The sequence below is a fragment of the Podarcis vaucheri genome, assembly GCF_965113315.1.
Source record: "Podarcis vaucheri genome assembly, chromosome: 5".
Lineage (NCBI taxonomy): Eukaryota > Metazoa > Chordata > Lepidosauria > Squamata > Lacertidae > Podarcis > Podarcis vaucheri.
The window spans coordinates 15,422,908-15,441,761 of record NC_138763.1 but is presented as its reverse complement, the minus strand read 5'-3'; the positions used below and the strand labels follow the sequence as shown (position 1 = coordinate 15,441,761).

At 43.2% G+C, this 18,854-nt stretch overlaps 1 protein-coding gene and 1 long non-coding RNA gene across 10 annotated transcripts in view; one reads left to right on the top strand and one right to left on the bottom strand.

The window, feature by feature from the left end:
* The window catches only part of LOC309533343, a 598,890-nt gene that overhangs the window by 35,014 nt on the left and 545,022 nt on the right, over positions 1–18,854 (bottom strand). The window lies entirely within an intron of this gene.
* ECT2 (epithelial cell transforming 2) overlaps positions 6,800–18,854 on the top strand; it is a 45,281-nt gene continuing 33,226 nt past the window's right edge. For 2 of the 9 annotated variants that reach the window (XM_082224000.1, XM_082223995.1), the window contains exons 1-6: positions 6,800–6,952; positions 11,731–11,887; positions 13,739–13,815; positions 14,550–14,732; positions 16,184–16,273; positions 17,327–17,434. In XM_082224000.1, the coding sequence (XP_082080126.1) occupies positions 11,758–11,887; positions 13,739–13,815; positions 14,550–14,732; positions 16,184–16,273; positions 17,327–17,434 (588 nt within the window). In that variant the 5' untranslated portion in view covers positions 6,800–6,952; positions 11,731–11,757. Of the gene's footprint in view, positions 6,953–8,561; positions 8,663–11,730; positions 11,888–12,157; positions 12,233–13,735; positions 13,816–13,992; positions 14,095–14,549; positions 14,733–16,183; positions 16,274–17,326; positions 17,435–18,854 lie in introns of those variants that run through there. The other 7 variants (XM_082223999.1, XM_082223993.1, XM_082224001.1 and 4 more) reach the window with 6 other exon arrangements.

Here is an 18,854-nt window from a genome sequence, read left to right as displayed (position 1 = left end):
AATCAATCAATCAATCAATCAATCAGTAGCTGAACTGGGTTCCACACAGTCACAAAAACAAATGAACTGAAAAAGCCTCAAAAACAAAAAAGCAAAATAAATAGCAAAAACAAAAGCACCAAACTTAATCCATTCTGGAAGTCCGTTTGACTTCCGAAATGTTGGAAAACCAAGGTACAGCTTCTGATTGGCGCAGGCGCCCCAGAAACAATAGCTGATAGCTGCATTGGATGTTCGGCTTCCGAAAAACGTTTGAAAACTGGAACACTTGCAGGTTTTCGGCGTTTGGGAACCAAGGCGTTTGAGTACCAAGACATTTGAGAACCAAGGTAGCACTGTACTGTATACAATAACATCCAGCAATCATTTGTGACCAAAGCTGAAAAGCAGATTCTTTGTATAAGATCACATCAATGCACAGCAGAGCTTTACAAACTTTTCATGTTGGTGACACACTTCTTAGACATGCAGCATTTTGTGTCGCCGTAATTCAGTTTTACTAGCAAACCAGAGGTTCAACTGACACCTTACAAGAGATACGGACACACATATATGAATTGTAATAACGAAATGTATGGGGACACAACATAAAACATGAAAACGTTACATTTGTATTTTTGAAAATATATGATTTGTAAGATAATAACATACATTTCCAAGATTGTTGTCATTTACCATTTTTGTGGCTCCAAAAAAATTGTGCTTTTTTGCCGTGGTTCCCCCCCTCTCTCACACAAACACAGAGAGAGAGAAGGGGGGAAAGAGGACATATGGTTTCTTTAACTTAAGCAAGAATGGCTTGGCTTGACTTCACACCAAAACTGTACTTTGTAGCACCTTTGCATGACACACACACTGCAGGTGACACACTAACATGTCATGACATTCAGTTTGGAAAGCTCTGATGTACGGTATCCTAAAATATATCGCTCTGTTGCTTGAATGCATCTGTCAAATGCTTTTCAAGGAGTGTGTTTCAAATAACATGCCAGACACGTTTCGACTTATAAAACCATCTTCAGTGGCTTACAGCTGGAAAAGGGCATGGGCTCAGAGGGCAAATTCACATAATATATTACGCTACTGAAGATTTTTTGTAGCTGAAGAAGAATTGTCTAAGGCTTTTCTGCAATATAGCAATGTCCAAGCCCCAGTGACCTCCAGTCCTCATTTGCTGTCCTGGCTGCTGCCCAAGTCATGAGGACAGAGGCTCTTACTTGGAAGTAAGAAAGAGACCTTTGTTCAGGCTCAGCAGCAGACACAGTGCTTGGGGGTCATGGATTCAGGAGCTTGGGAGCAGAACAAGAAGTTCAGAGCTGGATGGAAGCGATGAAGATGTCGCAAGCTTCAATCTCATACATACTTTCCCTTAAAGTAAACCCAGTGGTCTCAGGGAGACTGGCTTATCAGCTTGTGCTTCTGGAATGGTAAAACAGCTGGCAGAAAAAAGGGTTATGTGTTCTCTTCTCGTCACTGCCCCTCTCAGCTTACCCTTACAAAAAGCAGCAAGTGGTACTTCATTATACACAGTATGTCAAGTGTAGCTTACCCAAATTTCCAACTTAGTTTTATGTTCAAGAGGGTAAGTGTGATGAAATATTAAAATGATGAAATATCGCCTTGGTAAAATCAAGGACTCTTGGCTGACTTCCTTTCATTGTGGAAGGATGATATATTTGCACAATGTGTTTTGAGAGGTAGATACCATTTCCTGTAGAATTATCCCTGTAAAAGGAACTCTACTTCATCCTTGTTTTCTCAGACGTTATCCCCACTGAGTTAAATGAGGCTCAGGCTCTGTAAACAGCATACTTTTAAATATCATTCCCCCCTTCCTAAAGAATCATGAGAACTATAGTTTACCCCTCACAGAGCCACAGGAACCCTTAGCAAACTACAGTTCACATGATTGTTTGGAGGGAAATGTGCCTTAAATGTAGTGTATGTAAGCAGCCTCACTTACAGCACACATTTAAAGCATGTCCTGTCTCAACCAAGAATCCAGGGAACTGTAGTTTGATCTCCTATCAACTCTCCTCACTCATAGCAAACTACAGTTCCCAGGATTCTGACAGCAAGGGTGAGCTTTAATTGTATAGCATGTACACAGCCTGTTGTTATTGTTGTTTCGTCGTGTCCGACTCTTCGTGACCCCATGGACTAGAGCACGCCAGGCACTCCTGTCTTCCACTGCCTCCCACAGTTTGGTCAGACCCATGCTGGTAGCTTCGAGAACACTGTCCAACCATCTCGTCCTCTGTCATCCCCTTCTCCTTGTGCCCTCCATCTTTCCCAACATCAGGGTCTTTTCCAGGGAGTCTTCTCTTCTCATGAGGTGGCCAAAGTATTGGAGCCTCAGCTTCACGATCTGTCCTTCCAGTGAGCGCTCAGGGCTGATTTCCTTCAGAATGGAGAGGTTTGATCTTCTTGCAGTCCATGGGACTCTCAAGAGTCTCCTCCAGCACCATAATTCAAAAGCATCAATTCTTTAGCAATCAGCCTTCTTTATGGTCCAGCTCTTACTTCCATACATCACTACTGGGAAAACCATAGCTTTAACTATATGGACGTTTGATGGCAAGGTGATGTCTCTGCTTTTTAAGATGCTGTCTAGGTTTGTCATTGTACACAGCCTAAGCGGGATTTATTTCATGTAAACATGATTGGTTTATATAAACCTGCCCCTCATGATCATAGAGAAGGGAAGTTTTGTTCTCTTTGGTATTCAGAGATGGGAGGAATGCATCGACTCCTCTGCTTAAATATACAGTGGTCTGCCCAAGAAGTACTGAATAGGAATGCATGATGGAATCATCCTGGAATTTCATGCATTTGTCCCAGAACCTTTTGATCTTGGGCTAATAAAGTTGACTCTGCAATCTCTGAAGCTATCATGTGAGTCTAATTGTGTAAGATCGTTAACAGATGGTGGCTGACAAGACAGAGCTAAAAGCCTTAGGATGCCATTGAGATGGGGGAGTGAGAGGATACAGCCAGCCAGAGTAGCGGTCAGTTTGCACCTCCAGTGATACAGGCCTCACATCTCCTGATTTCCTCACCTCAACATCTGTCTTGGTAAATCTTGAGTCAGTATAAAACATATTTTCTCCTTGGCTTATAGCTGGAAGAAGCAGCTTACCTGCTATGTGTTAATTCATTTAGTTTTTAGGAAACCCTATTGAATATTGTTGTATTTCTATTGTTTTGATGTAAACCATTTGCAGATTTTTATTATATTAAGCAGTATAACAAATAATACAAATAGACGAATAGTTAAAACACAAAGACTGCTGCTGTGCAGAAAGGTTAGGGCGCAACCAGGTGGGTGATCTCCAAATTGGGCCAGCTCTGGCAATGTAAATTTCATGGGAAATTTGACCATTTAAAAAATCTGAACAAGAAAAAGATTTATTTTTGGAAAACTGAAATACAGTCAGTACTTCCTTTCTTATCAGATATATTTTGCGGCTTTAACAACATAAAACATATCATTTTTAATTTAGGGTTGGCTTACAAGATAGCCCCCTGCTGTCTTAATTTGACCAGTGGCAAATGGGTGCCATTGACCTGGGGTTGAGCTCCAAGTGGTGCTCAGCCATTAAGACTGATGTTCCAGTTGCAACCCCTTGTGGACACTGCAATGTAAAAGAGAAGAAAGCCTAACCCTGCTAAATCAAAAACCTTAGCAGAAAAAGCTGGAACTGCAGCTTTCCAGTAAGAAATGAGCTTCTCTCACACTGAGAGCAAACATTCCTTGGGTGGGTCATGTTGAAACTGAGTAAATACACTGAGTCAATTTTCTATGCATGCTTCCTGTATATGATTCACAAGCTCATGCCAATGAGATACAGTCGGTCACATGCATGTATACTCAGAAGTAAGGTCTAGTTCTCACAGGCATTCCATTCTGGAGATGGGTTTCTGTCTGGAGTATTGTGATTAAAAATTTTAGATAACACCTTCCTGGCATCCTTTGCAAGACCGATAATGTGAGGTCTGACACTTTAGTTTAGAGAGGTGCTTGGTGTATGTGATGGCACTTTTTTTTAATGAGCCAACATGCTTATAACTTTATTGAACGATTGCACAAACTTCTATTGTACTCCACAGGAAAGGTTAAGTGGTTGAAGGTATTGATCATAGTTGGATTTTGAAAACATTTCTTGAGAGTGTTCAAGAGATAGTTTGGGGGTGATATAAGTAAAAAAAAACCTGCTCCTTTTCCCTTATGGGGGTACCTGAGAGCCCATATAGAGTCCTTTCTTCCCCACTTTCTTAACCTGGAGGCCAACCCATCTGACAGCCACTGAGGACATGGAGATGCACCTGGTAGACAGACTGACGATCATCTGGCCTTTCATTCACCACCATTTGGTATCCCCTCGTCAATTCAGTTGCACATTTCTTGCCCACAGTAATTAAGTGTCCAATAAGAGCTTCATCAGAATCTTGCACTTGAGATAACAGAGTGTTAACAGAGAAATCTGAGGGCTCCCTTGGACAAAAAACAAGGACACCGGACAGGAATACCAGAGCAAAACAGCAGCCAGTAGGCTTGGTCTTTATTGAAGACTGTTGCGACAGGACTCCCACCTGCCACAAGGTGGAACAAGATGGAAGCCCCAAACAAAAGAGCCCCCAAACTTTTATTAGCTGCTAATCCCCATGTTACACCCCCCCAAACTACATCACTTATACATCACAGTTACATCATGAAATGGAAGATCTGGTGGCAGTAATCTGAGCATCCTGGACCCTGCCCCATGGTTCATCTTGCCCTCCACCAAACGCCCATCAAGTGTAACAGAAGAGATCTTTACATTTCCCTGTTTCCCAGCCAAGTTAATCACACCCTTTTGTCTTCATCTGGGTTTGTTATTTCTGGAATAGCTACCTGTCTGGCACTCAGGTATCAGGATGCCAGGGATTATCACTCAGGCAGAGGGGCTGCTGAGTAGTTGAGCTCACATGTCTGTATGAATTTCCAGTGAGCCAGTACATAGATACATTTATCAGTGAATTCTTACATTTGGTATTGTGCAGCAAGGGCCCTTTGAATAGATAGGAAGAAACTGTGATGAAGTGTTTTGTGGGGACAAATCACAAAAGTCACAAAAGTGATTGTGCTGGTTTTGGTAGTGGGCTGCATGTGCATGAAATCTGCTGGAGGGGCACTACCCCCAACCTATACATAAATTCCTGCAACAAGAGCAATGGGCTTCTTGGGAACCGCTAGGAAATGGGTTGGAGCTTGTGGGGAAATGTCATGGGGCACAAGGCACTTCTCGTCCTCAAAGAGGATCTTCACGGGGATCTCTTTGCAGATGATCTTCCCAAAGATGGTGTCCCCGCTTGCTGATCTCGTCAGCCATCGCTCCGCAGCCCGCCCATGTGATGACACATCTGAAGGATTATGGAGTCCTTGTTCCATTCATGCCATTTCAGAATGTGGTGCTTCCTTATCTTGTTTCCTTGCCTTGTTATGGTGCTGGGAGCCCAGTACTGTAGAGATATTTAAAAACCAGGGGCATTTGTATGTGTGCAGGGCGAGCTCCTTTGCTCTGGCGGTATGGTTGTTGTCAACTCTTCACAGTTTAGCACGCAAGCTCAGCAGGCCAACACTTCTGATGTGTTAGTTGGGTATCCCCTGCTCCCCTGTCCATATCTGGCATAAGCTTTTTTTTTTTTTTAAATGCAAAGAACAGCACCACCACTGTAGCATATAAACATGCTGTTGTGTGCTTTCACAACCTATATATCCTAAAATATATATCATGCTTTGATCAGTTTAATGCATTTTGCTTTTCTCTTGGTTTTAATGCATCTGTGTGGGGTTTTATTGTTAAGTGCTTTGGGTTGTCCTGGACAAGTTAAAGCGACCAACAAATTCTGTGTATCTGAAGAAGTGTGCATGCACACAAAAGCTCATACCAAGAACTAACTTAGTTGGTCTTTAAGGTGCTACTGGAAGGAATTTTTTTTATTTTGACTATGGCAGACCAACACGGCTACCTATCTACAACAAATTCTATTATTCTTATTAAATATTAATATATGAATATAAAATATATGAATATAAAATATATTAATATATGAATATAAAATATATTAATATATTTAATAATTGTGTTGAATTATTTAATAATTGTGTTGAATTATTTTTCCCATTGCAACAGATCTTTCCTTTCTCCAAGGGATAAAGGGGGTATGGAAATAAGGGGATCAGATTTCTAAGGGAAGAATCGATTAGCGTCTGCTTTCCCCTCTCCTCCTAAGACTTCAACTCCCAGGAATCCTCGCGTGGGATGGAAAAGTAGGCGTGGTCAGGATAATTGTTTTTAAATGTGCACACGTTCGCTTCATATTTATTCATTATTATTATTATTATTATCTGCAAGGGAACCTTTTAGGGGAACAGTGGCGACATGGCAATATCTGCGCCCCTTCGCTCTCGCCCCCCCCCGCCCATTTAACAACCGTTTGAAAGAGTGAGCACGAGCGTGAGGGGGCGGAGACGACTCTTCCCCAAATCAGCCAATCCTCAGTCGAGCTCACCCCCCCCTTTACGTCGGGGCTTAGGCGTAAACCGGGTACGGAGACCCGGCTCGGCCAATAGAAAACCGCCTTGTAGGTGGGCGGCGCCCAACCCAACGTTCGGAAACAAGCCGGTGAACCATGGAGACGCGCGCGAGAGGCAAACAGAAAGTGAGGAGCTGAGCCCCTGTGACGTCACCCGCCCCGCCCCCTGAGGGAGCCACGCGCCAATAGGAGGCCGGCATCCCAGAGCACGAGTTTAGCGTCTCCCCACCCCGCCCTCCGGTGCGTCAGGGCAGCCAATGGGAAGCGGGCAGGGAGCGGACGCTCGCTTTTTTGAATTGGTGTGTGCGTCGCGGCAGGTCCCGGAATGGCGGCTTCCCTCTGAGCGGAGAGAGGCCTTGAGTCGCCCTGGAGGGTGAGGCGGAGGAGGGCGGAGCCTGTGGGAGGAGGCCGGGGGCTCCGGGGGTTTGTGAGTGGGGGGGGGCGACTGAGAAGGGGGAGTTGGGCGAGTGTGGCTCGTGAAGGGGAGAGTTGGGCAACGGTAGCAGGTGGAGAGGGATGGGGAAGCGAGCTGAGAAATGGGGAAAAGGCCTCGAGTGGCGGCGGTGGTCGCGGTTGCAAGGGCAGCGAAGGGGATTTGGTTTTAGTAACCTCCCCACCCCCAAAAGAAGAATTAAGAGGCAAATCTGTTCTAGAGTCTGCCTGGAAGTCTCTGTCCCCCCAACCCAAACCCAGGCATATGGAGACTGGCCAGGGGTGAAAGAAATGCACTCTGTACTTGCTCAGAGGCGTCACCTTTTTTGCATTTTATTTTTTTACATTCCGGGCCTAAGCTCTGGGAATGGAAAAAAAGAAAAGATGGATGAGCCTTAGTGTGTGTATTATAATAAGGGGTCTGTTAAGGAAAATGGAAGCTTATTTTGTATATGTATAGGAAAGTCTTGGGTGGGTGTGTGCCTCCTGTTTTGAAAACTTCATCTTGGCACCTACCTGGAAAGGCAGGGTTTAGGCATTGTGGTGCTGTCTACATGTTGTGGACAGCAACTCCCATCGTCCCGTACCAATGTCCATGTTGACTGGGGCCGATGGCAAGTGTAGTGCAAAACTCCCAGAGGGCACCATGTTGTCTACCCTTTGTAAGGTGTAGCGCAAATGCCATTTCACCTGTGCTTCTGTTTCACCCTTACGTCCAACGCTGTGCTGTAGCTAAGCCAAAGTACATGGAACTGAGTCACAAACTTCACTTGTTTACTGCTGCCTCTATCCTCACCATTTCCTCCTGTTATTCCCCTTGTTTCTGTTTCTGGATTATAAGGATTTTGGCTAAGGAACTTTCAGATCTGCACATTGGAAAGGACCATGTTCATAGGTGGTGTTAAATAAAAAAATAAAAAATATTTAGGCAAAGGTAAGCTCTGGTTTGCCCCAGGTGCTTGATCACATCTAAAATTTTTAGTTGCATGTTAAAAATTTCTAAGGTGTCCAAATGTGTAGATTATTTTGCTAGGTCCAAAGGTCTGTGTAATCCAGTACTGTTTCCAGTACATCCAATATGCCCTTGTGGAACTCACCAGCAGGGTATAATGGTGATATCTGTACCCTATTTATCCCCAGCATCTGGGAATTGGAGAGAGGCCGGAACAGCTGCCCTGTGAGAAAAGTTGGGGCTATTTAGTTTAGAAAAAAGAAAAGCAGGCAGGGGGACATACAGGTGTATAGAATTAGGCAGCGTGTGGAGAAAGTGGATAGAGGGAAGTTTTTCTCTTCTAATACAGAATTTGATCTTATTAAAAGAAGTTGAAGGGTGGGAAGTCCAGAGCAGACAAAATGAAGTATTCCACAGTGCACAGCCAAGCTTTAGAATGTGCTTCCACCAGATGTGATGACAGCTAGATTAGATTACTTTAAGAGAGGAACAGAGAAATTTATATAAGGATATCAGTGGGTGTGTTTGCATGTCATACTAAGCTATGATTTACTGTGAACATGCTGATCACGTCTGCATTAATTGTCCCTTCTGACAGGCAGGAGCAACAAACCAGGATCCTTGGCTTAGTGTTGTGGCTGAAACAGAATTACAGTAGTAGTTTCTTTAGCTGCAAGCAAACCAGGATCTGAAGCCAAGGTCTGTTCTTGGCTTACCTGTTGTGCTTTGTTTGAATCATGATCCCAAGGCATGTACTGTGCATAGTTGCCCCTGCTGACCTCTGGAGTGAAGCAGGAGTGATCTGCGTTTACTATGACATCTGAATGCAGCCATGCCTCTGAATACCAGTCACTGGGGAACAACAGTGGGAGAGGGTTATTGTGCTAATGTCCTTCTTGTAGGCTTTCCAGATGTATTTGGTTGGTTACTGGCAAATAGGATGCTGGACTAGATATGCCTTTGGTCTGATCCAGAAGGGATTATCTTCTGTTCTTACAAGGTGTTCTAAAATAAGAAGTAGTCCTTAAATCTCTACTTTGTAATATTGAATGTAACCCTTCTTTTGAGTTTTGCTTTAGAGATCTGGCAATCCTGCTCTGCGCCACAATTACAGTTTGTTAGTAATGGTTGTCACCTAATGTCAGCACATGCTTTATTGTGTGTATAGGTGTTATAAAACAGGTCAGATGGAAAAACATCACACTGGAGTGCTATTGATTTATAGATGTGTTTTGAGTAAGGATGAAGTAATGATACTTAAAATGCAGATTTGGGCGGGGGATTATGGGTCTGTATGTGATACAACAGATTAGATTTATTTCAGATGCATGCTTAAATTCTTGATTCCATCTTCTATAAAATGTGTTGTTGCAGGACCTGAAACTTTGGAATGTGGTGGGCAGCGTTTATGAGCTGAACTACCAGAGATGGAGCATGTGTGCATTTTCATCTGCCCACATGAAGCTCTGATCTTTCATGTTGGGTACTGCCTCACTTTGTTCCATTGTTCACTGATCTAGTGAATATGCTGGGGGGAAAACTGATTGCATATTGAGACTCCATGTTGCAACACTAATGCTTGGCATCTTCAGTCATGTGCTTCCTCACATGATTCCTTCCCGTACCAGCTCTGCAAGTGCAGCAGGTCGCTGACCCAACTGTGGGAAATGACCACGTGAGCCCAAAGTTCATGGACAGCTAATGAATTGGGCCCACCTAGTGCTTGCTTCTTGCTTTCTTTTTGATTTCTAAAAATTTGAAGAACTGTCTTATTCTTGTTCTTATTAAATAAAAAGCATATGCAGCACCTTTCAATTCATGCTGGTTGTGCACTTGTTCCTCTTTGATTGGATATCTGCCTCAACACTCAGTGTTTAGCAAAACTCTGTAGATCCTGCTCAAAGCATTTGCACTCATCTAAAATTAGGCGTGTTGGGCAGGGCAGCACCTACTTTGTGTAGATGATTCCATCTGTTCTGTGCTGAAATTATTCTGGAGCTTACAAAGGATATGCAGGGACAATTGTAAACCTGGGGTGGTCTTAACTTGTCTTGCATAGTCGATTCCCCCTTTTGTTGTAGTCTATTGAGATGTTAAATGTTCTGAACACTACAAGCCTATCTAATATTCTAATCTGTGTTAAGCTGTTTTCAGTGCATTCAAATTCAAAGTGCCTTGCTGGTTCAGATCAAGATCCAGTATTTGCACAAGAATCACAGCAACCAGCTAGGTGGTTCATTGGAAATTGGCCCATGCCTTCTGCTCCACCTGTCATCACACTACTATCACAGAGTATAGTTTATCTCATCTGCTCATATTTTGCCTTAGCTGTGTGTTCCTGGGTGTTTTGCCATTCACTCTCTTATGACAGTGTCCTTTAAAAAACAACAACATTCCAGCCCCACCCCATAACAGCTGTGAAGTTGTGCGTACAGTTGCATAATAAAAGGTGGCATATGAAATGTGAAAGTTAAGCAAAGCTTAGAAATCAGAAAGAGGACTACTGTATGAGCATTGATGGAGTGGCTGCAGAAGAAGCTGTAGATGCAACACCTTGAAGTTTATGTAGAGTCTTCTTAAGTAACGGGGAGAGATATTTTAGCAGTTGTTCTGAAGTTACTAAAAGGGAGTAAGACAGACAGGAAGGCATACAAGACAGACTTTCAGTTGTCTGGGCTTCATCATACAAAATAAAAGGTCAGATCTTATGTAATGAAGCATAATTTCTCTACACTTGGTACAAGCTTGAAATACAGGCCTCCTCCCTTGAGACTTGACAGTTTAGAGAAAATGAGAGGCTTACTATTCCTCAGATTTTTTTCCTGCTCAAAATTTTGGTCTTTAATTGCTTCCACTTAATTTGATAATGTGAAAAGAGGTATGTTTATATGATGTATAAAGAATTCATATAATTAAACACATCCAGTTACGTTGTGGGTGTTATTGTTAGTTGGATTTACGTAACTATAGGTTTGATAGTGTCCTGTAACCTGTCAGCTTCCCCTGCTGATGTGCCAGGAGTTGCTCTGGTACTTGTAACACTTGCATGAGCATTTTACATAGCATGGCACACAAGTGAACTTAATCCCTTCCAGAAGTCCGTTCTTAAACTGAAACTGTTCTTGAACTGAGGCACGTTTTCCCTAATGAGGCCTCCTGCCGCCAGTTCCCTTCCACTGTTCGGATTCCGTTCTTAGACCGAGGTAAAGTTTGCAAACCAGGACACTACTACAGGTTTTACGGAGTTCGTAAACCGAATTGTTTGTAAATAGGACTGTTCTTAAACCGAGGTACCACTGTACTAGAGAGTCATAGACACCAGAATTCCATGAACACAGAGACGAGCACGAATGAATACTATAAATAAATAGCATGTTGAGAAAGTTGCTCATTTGGCTCCAGCAGGTTTTGCAACATCTGGACAGCACATATAGTTATAGAAAAATATGTTTTGTATAAACATCTTCAAGTATGATCTTATAGCCCAGGTATCTTCACCCACTGACCCACCCAGAAAACCCCCCTTTCTCCCTGTAGTGTTTAGACCCTGCAGATCTTAATGGCAAAACAGAACAGGAAGCAGCAGGAATTGGTAAATGCAAGAGGAAAAGTGAGGCTTTGACAATGTAGGTACAAGCTCTGGTACGGGTATTCAAATTGCAGAGTTGCTTTTGGAGTACGGTTAGGAACCTTACATAGATTGCTAATAGTTTCCTAAACGGTGTGTTTCCTTAAAAATAATAACTTACTGGGTGATTCCCTTGTAGCCGTAGAAGTGAAATACCCTTTTGACCATGGCTGACAACAGTACACTCATGTCTGATACAGGGAGGAGTCTCTTGGCAGATTCTTCCATTCTTGACTCCAAAATTACAGAATCTTCAAAGGAGAACCTATTCAGGGGATCAGCTTCAGATGGTGAAGGTAATGGAATGAATGGTTCTTATTTCAGAATGTGGATAAAAGTCACTTGCTATAGAAACTCTTGCAATCTAGCTATGAATGTAGTTATACTCCTCTTTGTATTCCTCTAGTTTTTTCAGATGGGAGCATTCAAATGTGTGCTTTTATAGCAATATTTATGTTATACTTAGCTAAAGCACAATGCAAACTCTTTCCTGTAGGCTTATTTTGTCTTTATTTACTAATTAAAGTATTTCTGTTTTGCCTTTGGCTTCACAATGGAACCCCAAGGCAACTGTCAACTTCATTAAAATAATAAAAGCAAGTAGAACACAAACAGCAGCAGCAATAGCAACTTTATAATAGGTAAATATCAAGACCACAGATCTAAATAGTGAATATGTTATTGAAAAGTGCACAAACCTACAAAAAAAAAATTCTTGTTGGCATATAATGAATAAGCTTGTGGGAATTTTTTAATGGATAGCAAGATGTTCCATAAGTTCTAAAGGCCCATTTTGCACATAATGCTAAGCCAAACCAGTGGCTTGGCGTGAACAAATTAACGTGTTTCTCCCCAAGCCTTGCTTCTGCTGCACTACCTGGCACTAAGCAACGGTTTAGCTTAGCATTAAACCTGAGCCCAGACTTGTGGTTGGCTTCACTCTAGACCAGAGGTTTTGAATCTTTATGAGTCCCTGGCTCCCTACATTCTTTCTGCGGCCCCCCTGTGGGGCTCAGGAGCTCAGTTATGTCACCCCTTACCTTCCGAGCCGGCAGCCTCTCGCCCTTTTTCAAACACCATCTGTTGTGGAGTGTTCCCTCGGCCTTCTCCTTGGGAGTCCCCTGGGCAGCTACTGCTGCCGCTCCTGGTCTTGAGCTGCCCCCCTGCCCGAAAGAGAAGTGCCTCCTCACACTGCCCTACTGGGGCATCGGAAGAGGATGCCCCTACTGAATTATCTGGATCCATTCCCAACCAAGATTCAGGCCTAGCTTCAGTACTGAGTCAGCCTTGGTTACCCTGACCCATGACCTTTATCAGGACAGGGATAGAGAGAATGTGATCCTGTTGCTTCTCTTTGATCTCTCAGCATCACAGTACCATTAACCATACTGGCTGGATCAACTAAGCGAGTTAGCAGTAGGAAATATGGTGATTCTACAGGGCTGTTTTCAGAAAGTGACACTAGGAGACTCTTATCTGCCTTAGTGGCCCAACAGAGACTGGCCAAAGGTGAACGTGAGGTCAGCACCTTACCTTGGGAGACAGCAGCGGGCACTGCCAAGCCTGCATGGTGGAAAGGCTCCCCTTCAGCTCTGGGCACTCAGGTACCAGGGAGACCTTGCACACAGCCAGCACAAGAAAGGCCAGAGCGGTGCCTGCATGCCTGCCTGGCCTCCCACTTGTCTGTCCGTCCCAACAGCAAGGGCTGGTTGGACTCCCTTGCCTACTTGCTTGCCTACTCCAAGGCTGCCTCAGCTCCTGGCAACCAGCACCCCCTGGCCAGCCCCAGAGCCACCATTCACCTGGGGAGCTTGTAGCTAGAGCTGCTGCAACAGCTGTGCAAACCTTTGGGGGGAAGAGACGTGAGAGGGCATCAGAGGAAGGAAGGAAAGGAAAGAAGGACCGAGGCCAGTGTTGCCCACAGCACCCCTGACCATCATTCAAGGCACTCCAGGGGGCCAGAAACAGAACCCCGGCGCTAAACGGTTGCCGCCTGTATAGCTGAATTACATGTATAAAAGGATGTTATTGGGAATATAAGCTTCTTCTACTTTCTCTCCCTTGTTGAGAGAGAAGATAGGTCGCTTTAATTCTGCAATCATATGCTTAGATACTGTTTGTTCTTTTTTCACCTCTCCCAAAAGAAGAAATGCCGCAGATTGAAACTAGGGTAGTCCTACCGAAAGAAGCTGCAAAATGTGAAGAACTTCTGAAAGCTTTGGAGGTAAGATTTATCAGGCCCCCAACATGATGCCCATGACTGAACTTGTGCCCTTGAAGATTTCTGGTGCTCTCAAAATTCTAAATGCCCATGATCCCAAAATGGTATGCGATCCCTCATGTTATTGAAAACTTGTAGTTGAGGCTTTGGATTATTTCGTTCTCACACTGAAGTTCTCCTCTTCTGCAGACGATTAAGCTAATGGAAGTTCCCGTTATAAAGATAAAGGAAGCTAGTTCTGGTAAATCGGAAGAAAAACTTATTAAAAGTATTATCCATATGGTATGTTGGGGCAATTACGTGTACATATCTGCATGCAGTCTTTTGCACTACTGGGACAGAAGTGGGCAAAATCAACAATCTCATCACTTGGTATATGGATAATATAAAAGCACAATAGTAGTGAATGGTGCACAATGGAGCTAGCTGAATCGAAGCTTTGACACTTTGGGGTGTTGGCATTGGTTCTGAATTGATGTACACCTGTGATTGTTACGATGATGTATCTCATGCTCATGAATTAGAACTCAAATTTGATTTAACTATTAAAACTCTTTGCTTCTACCTGCAAAAAAGGAGTCATGTTTCTGTTGAGCTAGCTTCAAATTTAATGGGCAGTTTCTAACCCATACTTATTTATATTGAAATAATCCTGCTATACAACTTATAGGCAGAAAAACATTTTTGTTAGCTTTACTATTGTAAATAATACTTGACTTTTTTGTAAACAATTGAAGGAAATTAAAGTGCCCTACATAAAGACGGATTCAGTGGAGGAGTATAAGAATTCCGATTCGCCAGAATTTGAGACCATTTTTGTGATAGCAGACTTTCAAGATCCCATTTTCAATGATTTGCACAAAGCTGACTGCAGAGTCCTTGGGCCCCCAATAGTACTGCATTGTGCCAGAAAAGGCGAGGTAAGAATATACATTGTAAGAGATCTTGAAATGGTGGCTAGCTTCTGTTTTAGACATGGATATATTTGGATACAATTGTGGCTTCCCCTGTAACTCCTAAAACTGGGGCCTGTTTAAAAATGTATTTTATTCACTTGTCCTTTGGGATACACATTGGATTCTTGATCCATGTCTGTGTTAAATATCACAGTCATAACCTTTGACAGATCTGTTTTCACTCATTTTTCCTCCTTACCATGATATCTGTAGTGCAACATTTGAATGAAGCACACTTCTATTGTGCATCTAATACTTGGAAAAAAAAATAGAGTCTTGTGGTACCTTAAAGGCTAACAGGTTTATTAGGGCATAATAAAAAATACATCCATAATGAAAATGTGCACTAAACAAAACATGTTAACACAGGAGGTTCTGATCAGGTCTGTGGTCCTTTTCTTACATTGCTGTAACTGTGTTTTCTTCTTCCCACACAAATCTCTCCTCCTCCCTAGGGAGTCTTTAGCTTTAGCGTCCTTTGTCTTGTAAATGTGACTTCTTCATTTAGATGTTAACAAGAACAGTATAGGAAGAAACAACCAGGAAGTGACTTCTATAGAGCTGTAGGTTTGATTAAACCAGGCCCCTAGTTCCCTGAATGGGTGGCAGTTTATTCTTCAAGTGCATGATTTTCACACGAGCTTACAGTGGTGCCCCGCAAGACGAACGCCTCGCAAGACGGAAAACCCGCTAGACGAAAGGGTTTTCTGTTTTGGAGGCGCTTCGCAAAACGAATTTCCCTATGGGCTTCCTTCGCAAGACGAAAGCCCATAGGGAAATCTCCGGGACAGCGGGGAAGCGCAGCGCGTCTTCCCCACTGTCCTCGGACCTCCTCCGAAGGCTGGCGGTGGGACGGAAAGCCCTTCTCCCCGCGCCAGCCTTCGGAAGGCTCCTCCGAAGGCTGGCGGTGGGGCGGAAAGCCCTTCTCCCCGCGCCAGCCTTCGGAAGGCTGCTCCGAAGGCTGGCGGTGGGGCGGAAAGCCCTTCTCCCCGCGCCAGCCTTTGGATGGCTGTCCTGAAGACTTGCGGTGGGAGGAGGGTTTTCCTTCCCACCGCCAACATTCAGAATGCTGTTCTGAATGTTGGCGGTGGGGAGGAAAAACCCTCCTCCCACCGCAAGCCCCGGGAACAGAGGAGAAGCGCTACGCCCCTTCCCCTCTGTTCCCGTACCTGTCCTGAAGGCTTGCGGTGGGGAGAAAAGCCCTTCTCCGCACCGCCAGCCTGGCAAGCGGTTTCCCTAGGAACGCATTAATTGATTTTCAATGCATTCCTATGGGAAACCGTGCTTCGCAAGACGAAAAACTCGCAAGAAGAAAAAACTTGCGGAATGAATTAATTTCGTCTTGCGAGGCACCACTGTACTTAATTGTCTTGTGCCGTCTTCTGTGACAACTAACCAGTTTACTTTTATTTCAGCCTCTGCCTTTCTCATGCCGCCCGTTGTACTGTGCCAGTATGCTGAATCTTGTGTTATGCTTCACAGGATTCAGAAAGAAAGAAGAATTGGTAAGATTGTCTTTTTTCCATGCCCCTTAGAATAGTTCACCTACATGGAATAATAGTTAAAGAGGTTGCAGTATTGAGTGGAGAACAAGTAGTGGGAGATCCGCATGGAGCTTGGTACTGACTGCTATAGCAGCACCACTTGAGGAATGTGCAAAGAAGTTTTTTTTTTAAAGTCACAAATGAAATAGTGTGATGGACATGAAATGGGGACATCTGGATTCAAGCTTCCACTCAGCACTGAGTGATATTCAGCTGTGGGATGGTGACTGGTCCAACTTGAAGACATGATGTGTATCTGTTCCTGCAGGCATTTTAAGGGCGTTTTCTGATTTTACCTGCTGATTTTTATTTGTTATGTGCTTTCTGTGATTTTTATGCACACTGCTTGGAAATTTTTGTATATAAATAGTTGAAATAAACATCATGCCATATACACCACCATATGGGGTCCTCCTGTGGAAGACAGGAATACAATTATGAGACACAAGTTGGTCAAAAGTACCAAATGTTTGTGGGGTAATACTGTGAGTGCTGATAAGTCGAGTTAACTCACTGCAGTCAGCAAGTAGTTATTTTCTCTTTCTGCCTCTGGCAGCTAAACATTCCTTTAAAGTTTTGGATTTTAACCTATTCCTTCCATGTGGTAGAGTAGTATGGCATTTATGGGGTGAGTAACTAGGCTTCGGACCCTTCCAACTTGTATACTGTTTTTTCAGTTACCCTCACAACATTGTAGCCAATTGGAAGTAGAGTGGACATCTACTTCTGCTTCCCCTTAATTGCCAGGTTCATAGGATGATTTTTTGACTCTCCTGTGCAAAGCGCCCCTAAGCAAACCTTCCTCCGAACTCTTGACCCTCCTGTGCAGGAATGCCTTTAAAGAGAGAAGTAACCATTTTACAACCCAAATGTTGCAACGTAAACTGAAAGGAGAATGGCTGGAAGTACTGTTGCTTTGTACACTGAATTGCAGATGGCATATTACCTTGGTCTAATAGGAATTTTGTTTAAAAAATAAATAGAAAACTAACTGGAGCCCAATTTTGTTCATAGGTGAAGCTGGTGACTTTGGCTCATCATATGGGAGGGATTATTCGACGGGATTTCAATTCAAAAGTTACACATTTGGTGGCTAATTCTACGCAAGGAGGCAAATTCAGAGTATGTTCATTTCCCTTTCTATTCAGAGTTTGGGTGCAGAATATGGGTTTTTTTGCATATACCAGGCATATGATGCAAAGGGATGATAAGTACTGTATTTACACTAAGCTGTGGGCAGGAGTAAATGGATTTTGCATTTAAAGTTTTTGATTGTGCGTCTTTATTTTAAGAGGCATTTCAATATTTTGAAGGATGTCTTGGAGGTGTATTAGAGTGGCATTTTGAAGTTGCATAACTTTTCATTTAAATGTCAACTCCAAAGCGGTTGAAGATACAATTCATGTAGGTAAGTATTCTGTTGCAAAGCCTATACTTGCAGTCTGGTGCTGTCAGCTGGAGGTCTACGAATGCAGTAGAGTAGTTCTTCTTATGGAGCTACCTTACGACCCAGTGGCAGGAGATGTTCAATACTGTAACTGGACAGCAGTTTTGTTCTGGTTTTGTTGCACCCGGCCATATTAAAATGAAATCTCACTTGTGTCTACATTTCCCACAGGAATGCAGCGAAGTATACCATAGCTGTCTTCCATGAGCAAACATCTATTTTATCTAAATCATTTTAAATACAGTTGATCCTCTGTTTATGGCTTAGTCAAATAATGAATTGTCCATATTCATATATATGATGGATTTATTGAGGGCTGGATAATATGGCTCCCTTCCAAAATGTTGGGGTGGATAGACATAAATCATTGATTGAAAATCTGATTTACATTGGCTTCCCCCTCCTGCAGAAGGACTGTAGCTCAGTGGTAGAGTATCTGCTTTGCAGGAAGAATGTCCCAGGTTCAGTCCCTGGCATCTCCAGGTGGGACTGTATGTACCCAGTCTAGAATCCTAGGGAGACTATGCCAATCAGTGTATACAATACTGAGCTAGATGAACCAATGATTGGGCTCCATTCCCCCTGTTATTTGACTCAAGGAAGCAATTCAATTGTTTTAATATTTCCTGAAGGAGCATGTATACTAATCAACTTACGTAATTAAAGCTTGCCATTAAATAAAGCTTTTCTATTACCGTATTTTTTGCTCTATAACACGCACCCGACCATAACACGCACGTAGTTTTTAGAGGAGGAAAATCCGTAGGAATGCCACCCGTAGGCATTCCCTCCATAACACGCACAGACATTTCCCCTTACTTTTTAGGAGGAAAAAAGTGAGTGTTATGGTGCAAAAAATACGGTACATGGGAGCAGAATCTGACCCCCTCTGGTCATGAGGTCTGTGTGTAGTCAGGAATTTCTAATGCCTTCATGCAAAAAGAAAGGTGGGAGGAAGGAATGTGCAAGCCTGAGTTTTGCCAAACCATGTTTTGGTGTTGGAATATGAATATGTGGGTGCATGTTTCACTATTACAATGTTTGACTCCAAAGGCCAGATTTCACCTGCTTTGTTTTTTGAACTTTGTGTTTCAA